Here is a 14,168-nt window from a genome sequence, read left to right as displayed (position 1 = left end):
ATTTATATTGTTTACAACGAATTATAATTTTAATAACTAAAAACTTTTACTTTGTAAGTTCTATAAACAACACGAAAAAAATAAAACAAGTCTAATGTCAATTTTGTATTAACATTCACAAAAATACTGTTGAAGTGTATAAGTTTCGTTTTTATATTGTACATTGACTTTTTTATATTTTTATAACTTAAGTAGATGATAATACAAAACAAAAAATTTCTTTTTACTAATTAGAGGTAATTAAAAAGTTTACTTATGCTTGGATTAGTTTCTTCCTACCTTACTGAAATAAGTGTAAAGTTGAAAATCTCTTTTTTGCTTAAAATCAGTTAAAATTCTTTTAAAGTCGAATAATTTTAAAAAAATCAACTTTAAATATAATTTATTATATATGAAAGGAAAGACACGAAGAGTCTTCTGGAATTTTTTAGTGGTTACAATATATATATATATTTAAAGTAGTAAACTAACATCGGCAAAGTTTATTTTATAAATATTTATAAAAAAAATTTATTGCCCATAATGAAGTATTTACATGTACTAAGATTTATTGTACTGCTATCTAACGTTAATAATACTAGTAATAATGTTGTAGATTTGTTAAAATCAGTTATTAGCAATATAGAAATCTGTGATTCATTAGATAGCACAGTTTATTTAAAAACCCAATCAGATGATAGCATTAGAAGTTTTTATGACATTGTTTGGAATGAGATAACAAATCATGAAATTTTTATCAACCTGACACAAAATAACACTTCGGAAAATAATTGGGATAATAGAAGATCGACACTTTATGAGTGTTATTTGGAACGTCTAGGTCAACAAAAATGGGATTATAACATTACAAATTTACTTACATCCTCCGAAAAAATTTTTCTAAATAATATAATAAATATTACAGTAGAATATTTTAATATGTTACGCGTCTGTTATAAGGATAATATAATTAAGTCAAATTCTACACAAGAGACTTTTGAAGAAATCATAAGAGAAAACACCTGTTTTATACAGAACAATCACAACTCAAGTCTTCCAATAATTGTTTATAAAAAATGTAAAAGTCTAATTAAAGCTTATTACGGCTGTTATGGCAAAGAGAGCGTAGAATTTCTCTATGATAAAATCAATCAAAATCAGAAACAAATGTTAATTGCAAATTGTATGGATGAGAATTATGATTTTAAAAATGCAACTTATGATATTATTACTAATTTGGAAAATATTATCGATGAAGATTATACTAGTAATAAAATTAACAATGTAACAGAACATATAGTTTATAATATGTTTAAAACATTTCATGAGAATAGAACCGATTCTTTTTTAAATGTTTGGTTCATAGTTTTTATAGGTTTTATGTTAATCGGAACTGTTCTGTTTATAGGATATAAATTTTACAGAAGAAATAAGATTCAACGATCATATGATGTCGAACTACAATCTATTAAGCGATAAAGTTTATCTTTGTCCATATTTAATTTTTAAAACTCATAACCAACCAATGCGATATTTTTAATAATTAAATTTGTATATAGTTTTTATCTATTATTTAACAAAAATACAACAATGATAATGTTTTTTGTTATCTTAAAAATCAACTTTTTTGCATTTTTACATAATTCATGATGGCATAATACACTCTGGTTTGCTTGGGTTATTGCAGAAATTGGTTTAAAATACTATATTTAAATATACACGTAATAAAGCATTAAAGAAATAAATAAATTGAAAGTTATACCAAAAAAATCATAAAAAGAAGAATTTTTAACTGTAAAGATATACTCAAGATTTATTTCTTAATTTTTTACAATTGAATAATTATAGAATGTGTGGAATTTTTTTATATTTTTAAAATATTATATTAAAAAATGATAAATGCCCTAGTTTCCAATAGTAAAAATATCTTTATAATTTATTTATTAAAAAATTCTGAAAAAACAGCACTGCGTTTATTATAAAAATATATGTATGAAAATATCTCTGTACAAATCAGAAAAAAACAATTTAGACATTATTTTAGATCCAAATAGAGTATTTTATAATTTTTTCTATACTGCGATAAAACATTTATATCTATAGTTCCATCAACAAATAGAAAACATTCATACTTCCTTATAATTTTATTAAAATACACCCATTTGTCTAATTCAATTTATCTGATCTAATTGAAAAAACATATTTCGATCTTTTTTATCTCAGATATTTCTACTAAATATATATTACTTAGCTTCTTTATTATAAGATAACATATTTTTTGTGCATACCAAATAAAAAATTTTTATTCCTGAAATATACTTCGGGTCATAAGATCCATCATAAAAAGACCACGGATCTTTTTATTGATATAAAATATTTTAAATTTAGATTGAAATTTTTTGAAACTTTACCCCATGAAAAAAAATCTTACACACCAAAAAAATTAGGAGGATTACAATATTTGCGTAGAAACAAAGGCAACGTAAGTTTTACTGCTTAGGAGTTGCAGATTACTAGGAAATTAAAGGGTCATTATACCAAAGTATTTCTTTTAATATTAAATTTTTTATTATTTGGATATGGAAGGATCTTATTTACGGGTGGATCTCTTCCAATAGTATAAAAATTCTTATCTAGCAAGTCGTAAAATCAGACTTTTTTTGGGTGGGATCTTATAACCCGGAAACCCCGGTAGAAAAAAATTTAAAGAAAATCTTGCAATGTTTTTATGGAGTAAATCATTTTAAAAAAAAATAAAGAAATTTTTAGCTTTAACATACAAAGATATGTTTTTTGGCGCTCTAAGGAAGTTTTAATCCATTCTTACAAATTTTAATTTATAATTTTAAATATAATTTCGACATATAAAGACAATACTTTTTTATGAAATGTTATAAAAAATGATCAATATAGAAAATATGATTAGAAATTTTTACCCACTTAAACTAAATTTTATTTTTTTTAAAATTGTTTTTTATAAGGAACATACTTTGTTTGCTTTTACATTACACGATAAGAATATGATCCAAATAATATTTTATAACTAACACTTCTAATAAACATAATATATTTAAAATTAATTGTTGGTTATAATTAAATTGTATTAATTACTTCTGTTAACGATAATTGTAAGTTAAGGGTTAAATTGTATTAAATATATAATTTTCTTCTGCGATATATCTAAAACTGAGTGATGTAATTATCTTTACTACTTGGTTCTCAAAATAAAAATACAATTTTAATGTTAACTGACTATGGACTGGGCTTCGATCTTTCACGTCTTACTATCCCTTCTTGTATTGGTCTTTGCGGTACTCTCTTTCCCTGTTATAATACATAAAGTCTATGGGCATGAGATTTTTCTTTACACATGTCTCCCAACAATAAAACTGAATTTTATCCGTCTATCTCATTCTTCAACTACAACACAATTTGTTTTTGATTTTCTTCTCTTTTTAATCTCTCTAAATTTTGAACACTGGTGGTTTAGCTATATTGCCATGATAGCTTAAATGTGAACAGTGGGATTACCACTAAACTACAAATGTCATGTCTTGTGCCAGATCTTATTGCAGTTCATACCGTTTCTTTGCTACTACCATAGATCCCTGCGTCTTCACATATCCGGGTCCCTCGACTGATGCAAGTCATCACCATCTTTTCTGTTAGACAATCATCCATCCTCATTTATACATAAACTGCATTTTTTAATGCTCTATGGAACTTGACAACTCTTCTTTTGTTTATGTTTAAGAATGATAATTTTTATTCTTTACCATGTTAAGTTTATTATTAGTTAAGGGTTGGATTATTGATTATATATTCATAAAAATAAATAAAAAATATTTTCAAATAAGTATTTTTGTTTGAATAATATTATTTTTACAACTCTAAAAAGTTATATGATTACGATTATATTGATATCAATAGGTTTTAAAAAGCATAACTTAATCGAACAACTTAAAAATTACTATTATGAATCAAGAACCAATATACATAAGAACATAATAGTTAAATGTTATGTTGTTTTCACGTAATTATAATAAACGGATTAAATTGTACGTTTTTTTGGTTTACAATTATATAAATAAATTTCGAACTCGATTATAAAATTGTACAATTAGGCTATGGAAACAGATTTGAGATAGTATGGAGAAGAATTTATAAGATAATATTCTAAATATCAGCATTAAAATCTGAAGAATATTAAGTATCTGTCCCCCGAAACAAAGTATAGATTGTTCATATTTTTTTTTCAGTTTAGTTGTAATGAATAATTTTTTTTCAAAAACTCAATGGTAAATATTACATAAACTCAAGTGTCATAGATTTTATGAAAAAAAGTTAAAGTTTTTGCAATTTATTATTATAAAATTGTTGAGATATTTTGCTATGAATTATTATAACTATTTTTGTTTTCAACCACATATAAAATCTCTTCGTCGGCCTTATAAATTAAAATTTAGTAAAAGTTTACATAATATTCTATGACAGAAATATTTTTCATATACTAATAAAAACCGTCATATAATTCTTTTGCATTTTTTGATGCCTATATAAAAATTTGCTGTTTTATAAAATGCAATAAAAAACATTCTATAAAACGAACATTTACTCAAGAATATGTTTTTTTACCATGAACTTTTTTTTTGATATTATTGCTAAACTTGAAAATTTACAAATTTTTTTAGCAAAACAAGAGCTATATAATAATCATAAACATCAAAAAGGGGTTTCATTTTTTAATATACTTTAATTTGACGGGGCTGTATTCTTTTCATAAATGAACAAATATATTTAATACAAAATTTATATGTATATTTAATGAATATAAAAATGCATTTTTGTCTTTTTTATTGTTTCTTTGTAGCTTTGTTTTTTTATTTTTCTAACAAATTTTTTTATCAATTTTTAACCTAATTTATATTGTTAGAAAAATTTCGTTTTTTATAAAATTTTATATCAGTTAAGTTCCAGATTTGGTCTTGCTAAAAAAAACATATTCCAACTATCAGATTTATTTTAATTATTCTCCACTGATAAAAGTCAGATATTTCATACATTTTAGCGGTAAATCTATAAATATATTATGATGAATTTTTTGTTTTCTTTGTGTATATTCTATACTTTATTTTTGTATAAATAATAAATTAAACAATATTATAAATGTTTGAAATAATTTTACATTATAAGAAATTACACTTCCGACATGAAGCATTAGTAAAATTTTTTTGTATACACATACATCTCCAAATTATATTGGATCCGCCAAATTTAGTATTATATTGTTTTATAAAGGAAAGTTATAGTACTCTAGTCATTTATAAATGAGAATAATTGGTTATTAATTTAATAAAAATTTAAGATTGTTCTTATTAGTCACTAAATATAGGTTTTTTTTTCTAAAGCCCTTAATGAACGTTATTTATTCATTTAAAACTTTATTACTTATTGTGAATTTAATAAAAACCACTACATATGAAAATAACATACTTATGTCTATAGTAAAAAGCGACAATGAATGTAATCCTTGAATGACAGAATTTTAGAATTAAATTTATCTGATGAAAATGTTAAAATTTTTTATGACATTTTTTGGAACACAATAACAAACCATAAAGTTTTTAAAACGTTAACAGAGAAAGATGTCATGGAAATGAGCTTTGCTGATAGAAAATCTTTATTATATGATGGATATTTGCTAATGAAAAATTTTATAAAATTTGACAACGACAAATGGTATAAGCTTACGAACTCGGAATTAGATTTTATAGAATATTTTATAAATTTCGTTGAAAAATTTTATAAAATATTACGTATTTGTCACATTGATGCGATAAACAATTCTATAGGCATTAAAGAGACTCTGGAAAATATAATTAAAGATAATACATGTTTTATAAAAGAAGGTATTAGCGCAAACTTTCCTTCTTTCATAATTGTGTTATGTGAGGAAATTGTCCCCAATTATATAAAGTGTTATAATAGTTATGCTGAAAAACTTTTGAAGAAAGAATACAATAATTTTCAGGATAACTTTATAAAAGCAAAATGTTCAAAAGCGGATTTTGATTTTTTTAATAAAACATTGATTATTGATAGTGAAATAATCGAAAAAAGAGATAGAAATTCGACAAGTATTCATTATATAAATGATAATTTTACTGAAATTGACGCTAATAGCATAATTAATTTCATAAAGCTAAAGAAATTTAATATTAATAATACTAAACCTTTATTTAATATAAACAATTTTAAACAGAAGTCTTCAATGTTTTATGGGCGTTTTGTGTTTTTAATGTTTATATTTGTGGGGATTTGTTTAATTCTTTTAGTATTAGGGGTTAGATATTACAGAAGGTATCATAAAAGAATTACGAATCAAAGACATGATGAAAACCAGACTGAATTAAGTGAATTGTAAAATTCTTTAAGTTTTTGTTTTTCTGTAAGAGTAAGAAATGAAAACTTAATTAAATTAACAGAAAATAAATTTGTACATAGTTTATAGATTTCAAATAATATTTTCACGAACATATTTTTTTGTATAATAATATTAGAAAATATTGAAGTTTTAAAATAATTAAATATGGTAAATTTAAATTTTACCGTATATTGTTATAGCACATCTTGCCACGTATTGTTAATGAATGCATAGCTTTAAAAAATATTGTTTCAGTAAAATTATTTTCGTTTGTAACTCTAAACTTTATCATTGTTTTTTTTTTAAATACACTACTTCTTTGAGAGTCGCCATATTTGCTAGTACGCTTACATTTATAGACACTTCATACTTTAATACTAAAATTAATATTATATTTCATTTTCTATAATGAATATATAAGAATGAGTATATAGAAGTTCGGATAATAAACCGGACATTGTCGTAGTAGATAAGAAGAACAAATTGATACGAATATTGAAATAGGTGTCACATCACAAGAGAATCTTCAGCAAGTAGAAAACGATAATTTAAGAAAGTATGATGTCCTTGCGAATGAACTGGGCCTAATATATGGTTTTAAAACAGAAATAATTCCCTACGTAATCACTTGGGACGGTATAGTGACTAAGTTTAACAAATCTTATACCACTAGACTTGAAATCCCTAAGAAGGTAGAAGCGTACCTCCAGATAAACGCTAAAGAAGAAGCTAGAAAGCATTTCTCTGGACTACCGAAGGAGTGGAGACGAAGCCGATGTGGAAAGAACCATGGAGACGAGAAGCCTCCTACAAGCAGGAGACGTCAACGCGGAACTTATCCTTGTTAAACTATAAATATAAACTACAATAAGCATATCCTAATTAAATTCATTTATTTTTTTTGGTCAAAGTTACCATGCGACATATTTAACTATTTTAAATTATTCGAAAATGATTAGCGGCTTATAATTGTACTTTTATACAACTGCTAATTCGTATTCAACTTCTTTATTAAAAAATCGGCGCAACGGTCAAAACCCGGACTTTCCTTAATATTTTACGTACTGAATCCGGGTACTGACCGTAAAGTGGGGAAATGTTTTTTACGAACCATATCCCCAAGAGTCGAAATTATACAGATTTGTTTAAATTTCATTCGCATTAACATTTCTTGAGTTATAAACATTTTTGTTTTTTAGATGATTTTTTCAAAAATATTTTACCCTTATGGTATGTATGGAGCCGCTTGACAGTAGGTCAAAAATATTCCAAGACCCACATGAGGCAATATGTTGGTTAGTGGATGAAAATCTACTAAAAACAACAATGGAATGTACGAAATGTCCTGGTATAATGATATTAACACCGGACGATTCGTACATGAACTGCCACCGGTTTAAGTGTAGGGGGAAGACTGTATGTGGAACATCAATCGGAGTTTTTGATAAAACTTCATTTTCTAATCCCCGAATACCTATATATAATTATTTGTATATTCTGTATTCGTTCACTGAAAAGCAGTCTACACTAAACCTAAACAAAAATTCCCGGGTGTCTGCTTCCAGTGTCTTCAGGGCTAAAAAAAAAATATACGAAGCACTGAAAAAAGAAAATCTCAAACACCAAAAAAAAATTGGAGGATTTGAAGAAGTGACATAGACCGATGAAATGGTTATAGTAAAGGAGAAGTTTGTCAAATCTCCATCGGAAAGATATGACACAGTCAAAAACTGTGTGTGGTTGGTAGGGACGATAGACGAGCGAACGTTAGAACTGAGAATCGAAATAGTACCTAACCGGACTATACAGACGATGACTCGGTTTTTTAAAAAGTATATAAAAAACGACACTACATGCATAACTGATGGTCATAAATCTTATCCCGCTGCAGTAGAATCTATCAACGGTGATCATCGCGTTGTAATTCATGATGAAGGCTTTAAAAACGAAGCAGGAGAGACCACAAACTTAATAGAAGGTGTTTGGTCACATCTTAAATGTGATATAATAGCTAGAAAAGGGATCAAAGAAAGTGCTATCCCTGATTTTTTTGGAAGAATTTAAGTGGAGAAGAAGATGTGCAATTTATAAAAACATCAAAAGTTCAAGAGAGTTCTTCATTGAAATTATCAAAGTTTTCTTAAAATAAAATGGTTTTTTATTATTATTATTTTTTTTCGTTTCTCTCCAAGGGGGGACCCTTAGAGAGAAAAAAAGTCCGGGTTCTGACCGATGCGCCAAAAAATCTATATGTAAAATCTAATGTGTTTATTATATTCGGAAAATACATTTAAAACGCATCAATTATTTTTTAATACTTAGTTTGGTTGTATGGATTATGATTAAGAGAAAAAAAAATATCTAATAAAACTGTAACTTACGTAACTAAAAACAAAGATTATATTCATATACAACTTTTTTTATTCTTAATATTTATCAGCAAGCGTTATCTTAAAAGTATAAATGAATTTAAAAATTACGAGCTAAATATTAATTAGACTTTAATTTACCATCATATAATTTTGAATATTATATTTTATTTCTAATACAGTAAATTTTAATTTGGTTTTTTATAAAAAAAGTGCAATAACATGTCATAATCATAATCTTAAATATCTTCAATTTTTACGTATTACACCTCAAAAAAAAATTTATATTTTTATAAATATGAATTATTTTCTCTGTAATTAAAATAAATAATTTAAAATTCAAAAGATTAAACATAAAATTTATAAGCATTATGACACAATTTTTGGTTTGCTTTGAGAGTTAAAAGAATTATTTAAATTTCGATTCTGAACTTATGGTTATATGTTTTCAAATTTATGATTATTTTTTGACTAAAATATAATTTTTTGAATAATATGCTCCAGAGTATACTTTATATTCTAAGTACTCAGTATTATCACTTTCACACTATTTTTAAATCTTTATTAATAAACAAAAATTTTGACTTTCAATTATATATGTAAAAATCAGAAGCATTCGATTCTTTATCCCTACGTCTCTAGTATAATTGATAAATAAAACTTTTTAATCAATATATTAGAAATATGCAGAATACAACATTGTAAATTTAAGATACCTATTCAACATAATCTAATGTTATCCTTTAAAAGAATTCTCATAACAGAAAATTAATTTTTTCTACGACGAACTTTACAAAAAAAAAATATATATTCTTGCTGTAACAATTGGTAATATATGACTAATTCAAGAATTATATTTTTTTATTTTAGGTTGAAAAATATTGTTCTTTGTCAAACAACAATAATTAATCATTTGTACATAGATTATATTAATTTAAGCAAACTCGTAAACGATCTTTTTATACTAAAACATAACACAAAGATATTTAACATAAATTTTAAAAGTGAAAAAAGTGTTTTATGATTAACCCCCTTTCAAGGGTGTTAACTTTATTTTTTAGCCCAAATTGACTTTACGATCACGAAGTTACACTAGCCTTCAAACAGATGTAATATACACTTATTAATTAAAATAATAAATAATTTTTACGAAAAGAGAATTTTATTCTGATATCTTTAATTCCTCATCATAGATATTTTTAATAATTTGACTTATTTTATAAGAAATTTTTTAATTAAACCATGTCTCAAATGTAAAATTTGTGTTGGGTTGAAAAAATCCTAATTGATATTCCTTTCATATGTTTTTTTATCTATAATAAATAATTTTTAAAAAATTCATGTACATTTAATAAACTGATTAAACATTTAAATATAACTTGGTAAAAAATGCAATGTTTTATCAATTATTCAAATACATAATATACTATCTGATATCGATCTAAAAAATTATATTTGTTATTTTATATAAATAAGTGCTTAATGTTTATGTCTTCTTTTTTACACTTATTTTAGAGTTGGTAAAATTAAAATGAAACCATAGGAGGAATGTTTTGCATCCAAGCTTCATTTTTATCCATGATATCCAGATATAATTATAGAACAATTGAACTTATGAAAAACTTTTTAAACCTATAAATTTTTTGTAATCATACTTTTTTTTCATTAGAATATTATGTTTATTACATCAAAAAGTATGATTGAAAATCCAATAGTTGGACCTAAATGTATACATACCAAATATATACAATAATATTGGAATTAAATAAATCTATGCAAAAAAAAGTTAAAAGATGAAAACTTGTTTTTTAAATCCACGCACATCAAAAATTAATATATTAATTATTCAATTAAAAATATTTATTGCTCATTTGTAGAAACGTTTGATATGAACTAACATTTTTATTTTTTTTAATAATTTGCTTTATTTCAAAAATAATAATTCATAATAAAATGTTTTTAAAAAATTATATCCCAAAATGTTGATTTCTATACTTTTTCAGTACATTATATTTGGAATTAGTTATATAAAAAGCATGATGAATATGTATGAAATAATAAATTCCATTTTTAATGGTGATAAAGTTTGTGATTCCTTAGATAGCAGAATATATCAACTCAGCTTATCAGATAACGAAATTAGGAGTGTTTATGAACTAACATGGAATATAATAACTAATCATGATATTTTCAAAAGGATGACACAAAATGATACATCTATTTATAGTTTTAAAAATAGAAAAATTTTAATTTGGAATGGATATTTAAAAAGATTAAGCCTTGAAAAATGGGATTATAATTTGATAAAATCACTTACTACATTCGAAAAGAAATTCATAGGAGATTTGATATCTAACACTTTAAACATATTTAATACATTACGTATCTGTCATAAAGATACTATTAACAATTCTGACTCTATAAAAGAGGCAATTATAGACATAATAAGTCAAAATACTTGTTTTATATTGAATGGTATAAATAAACATTTACCTTCTGTTATTTATAAGACATGTAAAGGTCTAATTGGTCATTACAAAGAGTGTTATGGTGAATTTGAAATGAATTATATTTATAATACAATAAAAGAAAATCAAAAGCAATTGTTAATAGCAGAATGCTTAACTAGTAATTATGATGTTTCTAATATAACGGAAACTAGACATTTGCAAACATTTCAATATAGTTTTGGGACTACAGATTATAATTGGAGTAATGATATTTCTATTCCTATACTTTTATTAGTAATCAGCTGCTTCTGTGCTTTTATAGGATATATATGCTATAATACTAGTAGTATAAAAAGAGCTGATGATATAAGAAGAAATCAAAATTTTATTTGAAATTATTAAAAAAGTATTTTGATGTTGAAAATTAATAAAAATTTTAAATTGTATCTTTACTTTTTTAAAAAAATATGTTCAAATTAACATATAATGAAAAAATTGGAAACCTAATGGGAGACTTCTATTTTGTAAATTTTATAAAAAATGTAATAGGTTGACATATTATATTTGTATAGGAATGATGCGAGTTTCTATTTTTTTTTGTATTGGTTATAGATTTATATGCAAAAAATACTTTTAAACTTCCAATGTATAACTCATATAATTTTAATTAAATAATATGTTTACTAATAAATTTTACTACAAATTTTTTAAAATTTTATGTCTAAGCTTTTATATTTTTAATGACAATATTTTATTAGTTTCTCTTTTTTTTGTATTTTTTTTCACTTAATGCATTTATTTAGATGTGCTGTCATCAAAAAAAATAATCCTCAAATACAATTAAGACCAAAAAATTTAATATTTTTTGTTTTAAGATAAATTTTTATAAAATCCAGCTATTTTATTGTTTTGTTGTAAAATTTTTTAAATTTTTAAATTTTAAATTTTAAATTTACAAAAGTTAATTTGAATATAAAGATTTGTGTTTTTATAACCATCATTTAATGTAACTTATTGATACATTATGTTTTTCTTATAGTATTTTTGATTTTTTATGTCATTTTATATTTTAAATAAAGTTTTATAGGTTAATAAATTTTATGATGAAAAAAACATCGGAACTATTTACTGCTTTATTTTGAAAATATCTAATATAATTTCATAAAAAATATTTATTATGGGAAACACGATGTCATGTTTTAATATATTTAACATTTTATGATATGTGTAAAACGATGCTCATTAGATTATTTAAACAAAAAAAAAAACAAATTCTATACATTAATTCAAATATTTTCAAACACAATATAAATTTAATATTATTGTATTTAATAAAAATATTTAATGTTCCCTTTAATGATTATATTTTTTATTCAAACAGTATTGTTAATACTAGATACGTATAACACAATAGAAGATTCTATTAAGCAGCATATTTTTGATAAAAATGTTTGTGATACATTGGAAACAAAGTTTTATCTATATAATACTGTATCAAGTAATACTATGACAAATTATTATTTAATTGTATGGGATGTAGTTACAAACAATGATATATTTAAACATATGATACAGCATGATATTTCAGAATATAGTTTTTCAAATAGAAGTGATTTATTAAGAAAAGCGTTTTTAACTACATTAAAAAAAGATAAATGGGATAATTACATAATGAATTCTCTTATAGACAACGAACATGTGTTTATCAAATCAATTATCGATATTGCCTTTAAGTCTTTTAATACGTTACATATATGTCACAAAAAAGCATTAACTAATATGCAATATATTATAGGGCCAATTAAAGAAATTATTAAGAACAATACCTGCTTTATATTAAATAATAACAGAGAAAATATTCCACTTCTTGTTTATAAAATGTGTAGAAATTTTATTCCACATTATATCAAGTGTAATAAAAAGGCCAACCTAAGCCAGTTAATTGAAAGTATAAGAGTTAATTCCGAATTAGTTTTGAACGCTGAATGTTTTAACGATATCTATGAATTTAAAAATTTTTCGACAATTCTTTTTAGTGAGATTGATAACATAAACAATGCATTTAACACGGACAATGATAATGTAACAGCTATATCGAATACTAACAATTTTAATATGACGCAAATTAAAAACAACAATACTAATGAGTCTAATACTAATTTCTGGGGAAATTGGGGTCAAACAATCTATATATGCGGAGTGATACCAATTGTAATTTTCTTTTTCATTTATGGTGTGTACTTCATAAGAAGATACCAAAGAAAGACACGACGATCATAGATGTTCGAAATCGAGAATTAAATATTTTTTTTCGTAAAATTTTAATTAATGCTTTAAAAATTTTATTAAATAATTAAAACCATATAAAACTTTTAATAAAGGAAAATAATCACAAATAAAAATTAAAGCAAAATAACTACTATTTTATAAAAAGTAAGTTTTTTAGTTGTTGAAGATATATGTCTCCATGATTAGCATCTCATAAAATGTGATTGTGTGTTAATAATTCTTTAGTAATATAAATAAAGAACCTTTAAAGCAATAATAAAATATATCTAAGTTGATTAAGCAAGTGATAGGTATAGTAGTAAGAAGAAACGGCCTCGAATTCGAATATTGGATAATTGTTAAAATAACTGATATCATGAATCAATCTGCTTAGTGTCTTATAATTCATTGAATTATAATATTATATACAATATTCTAAATATTTTTTTAGAATAAAATTTTTTTTTGACGTGTATTTTCATAATTCAAATTAATACAGAGGTTGAATTGTTCAAGTTACATGTTTGAATTAAAGCTTGAAATAATAAAAAAATTTTAAATAAATTAAAAGTCCAATAAAAAATCTTTTTTTGCTCCTGACATTTTGGGCAGACTTAATATATCTGTAATGGCTAGGGCACTTACATTCTTAATCTAAACTCTAAACATCTATAAATT

At 23.8% G+C, this 14,168-nt stretch overlaps 4 protein-coding genes across 4 annotated transcripts; all 4 read left to right on the top strand.

Moving 5' to 3' along the window:
* Window positions 1–522: 522 nt before the first annotated feature.
* On the top strand, window positions 523–1,458 carry VNE69_05199 (putative SP-containing membrane protein; the record flags this gene model as incomplete). Its single annotated transcript, XM_065473683.1, has 1 exon — window positions 523–1,458. One exon carries the CDS (start codon window positions 523–525, stop codon window positions 1,456–1,458), a length of 936 nt encoding a protein of 311 aa, XP_065329755.1.
* A 4,171-nt stretch (window positions 1,459–5,629) lies between these two features.
* On the top strand, window positions 5,630–6,403 carry VNE69_05198 (putative SP-containing membrane protein; the record flags this gene model as incomplete). Its single annotated transcript, XM_065473682.1, has 1 exon — window positions 5,630–6,403. The coding sequence occupies one exon, from the start codon at window positions 5,630–5,632 to the stop codon at window positions 6,401–6,403; it is 774 nt and encodes a 257-aa protein (XP_065329754.1).
* A 4,348-nt stretch (window positions 6,404–10,751) lies between these two features.
* Window positions 10,752–11,615, top strand: VNE69_05197 (putative SP-containing membrane protein; the record flags this gene model as incomplete). Its single annotated transcript, XM_065473681.1, has 1 exon — window positions 10,752–11,615. The coding sequence occupies one exon, from the start codon at window positions 10,752–10,754 to the stop codon at window positions 11,613–11,615; it is 864 nt and encodes a 287-aa protein (XP_065329753.1).
* Window positions 11,616–12,578: 963 nt separating this feature from the next.
* On the top strand, window positions 12,579–13,884 carry VNE69_05196 (putative SP-containing membrane protein; the record flags this gene model as incomplete). Its single annotated transcript, XM_065473680.1, has 2 exons — window positions 12,579–13,398; window positions 13,802–13,884. 2 exons carry the CDS (start codon window positions 12,579–12,581, stop codon window positions 13,882–13,884), a joined length of 903 nt encoding a protein of 300 aa, XP_065329752.1.
* Window positions 13,885–14,168: the final 284 nt, after the last annotated feature.

The sequence above is a fragment of the Vairimorpha necatrix genome, chromosome 5, assembly GCF_036630325.1.
Source record: "Vairimorpha necatrix chromosome 5, complete sequence".
NCBI classification, from domain to species: domain Eukaryota; kingdom Fungi; phylum Microsporidia; family Nosematidae; genus Vairimorpha; species Vairimorpha necatrix.
This window is presented reverse-complemented; position numbering and strand designations above follow the sequence as displayed.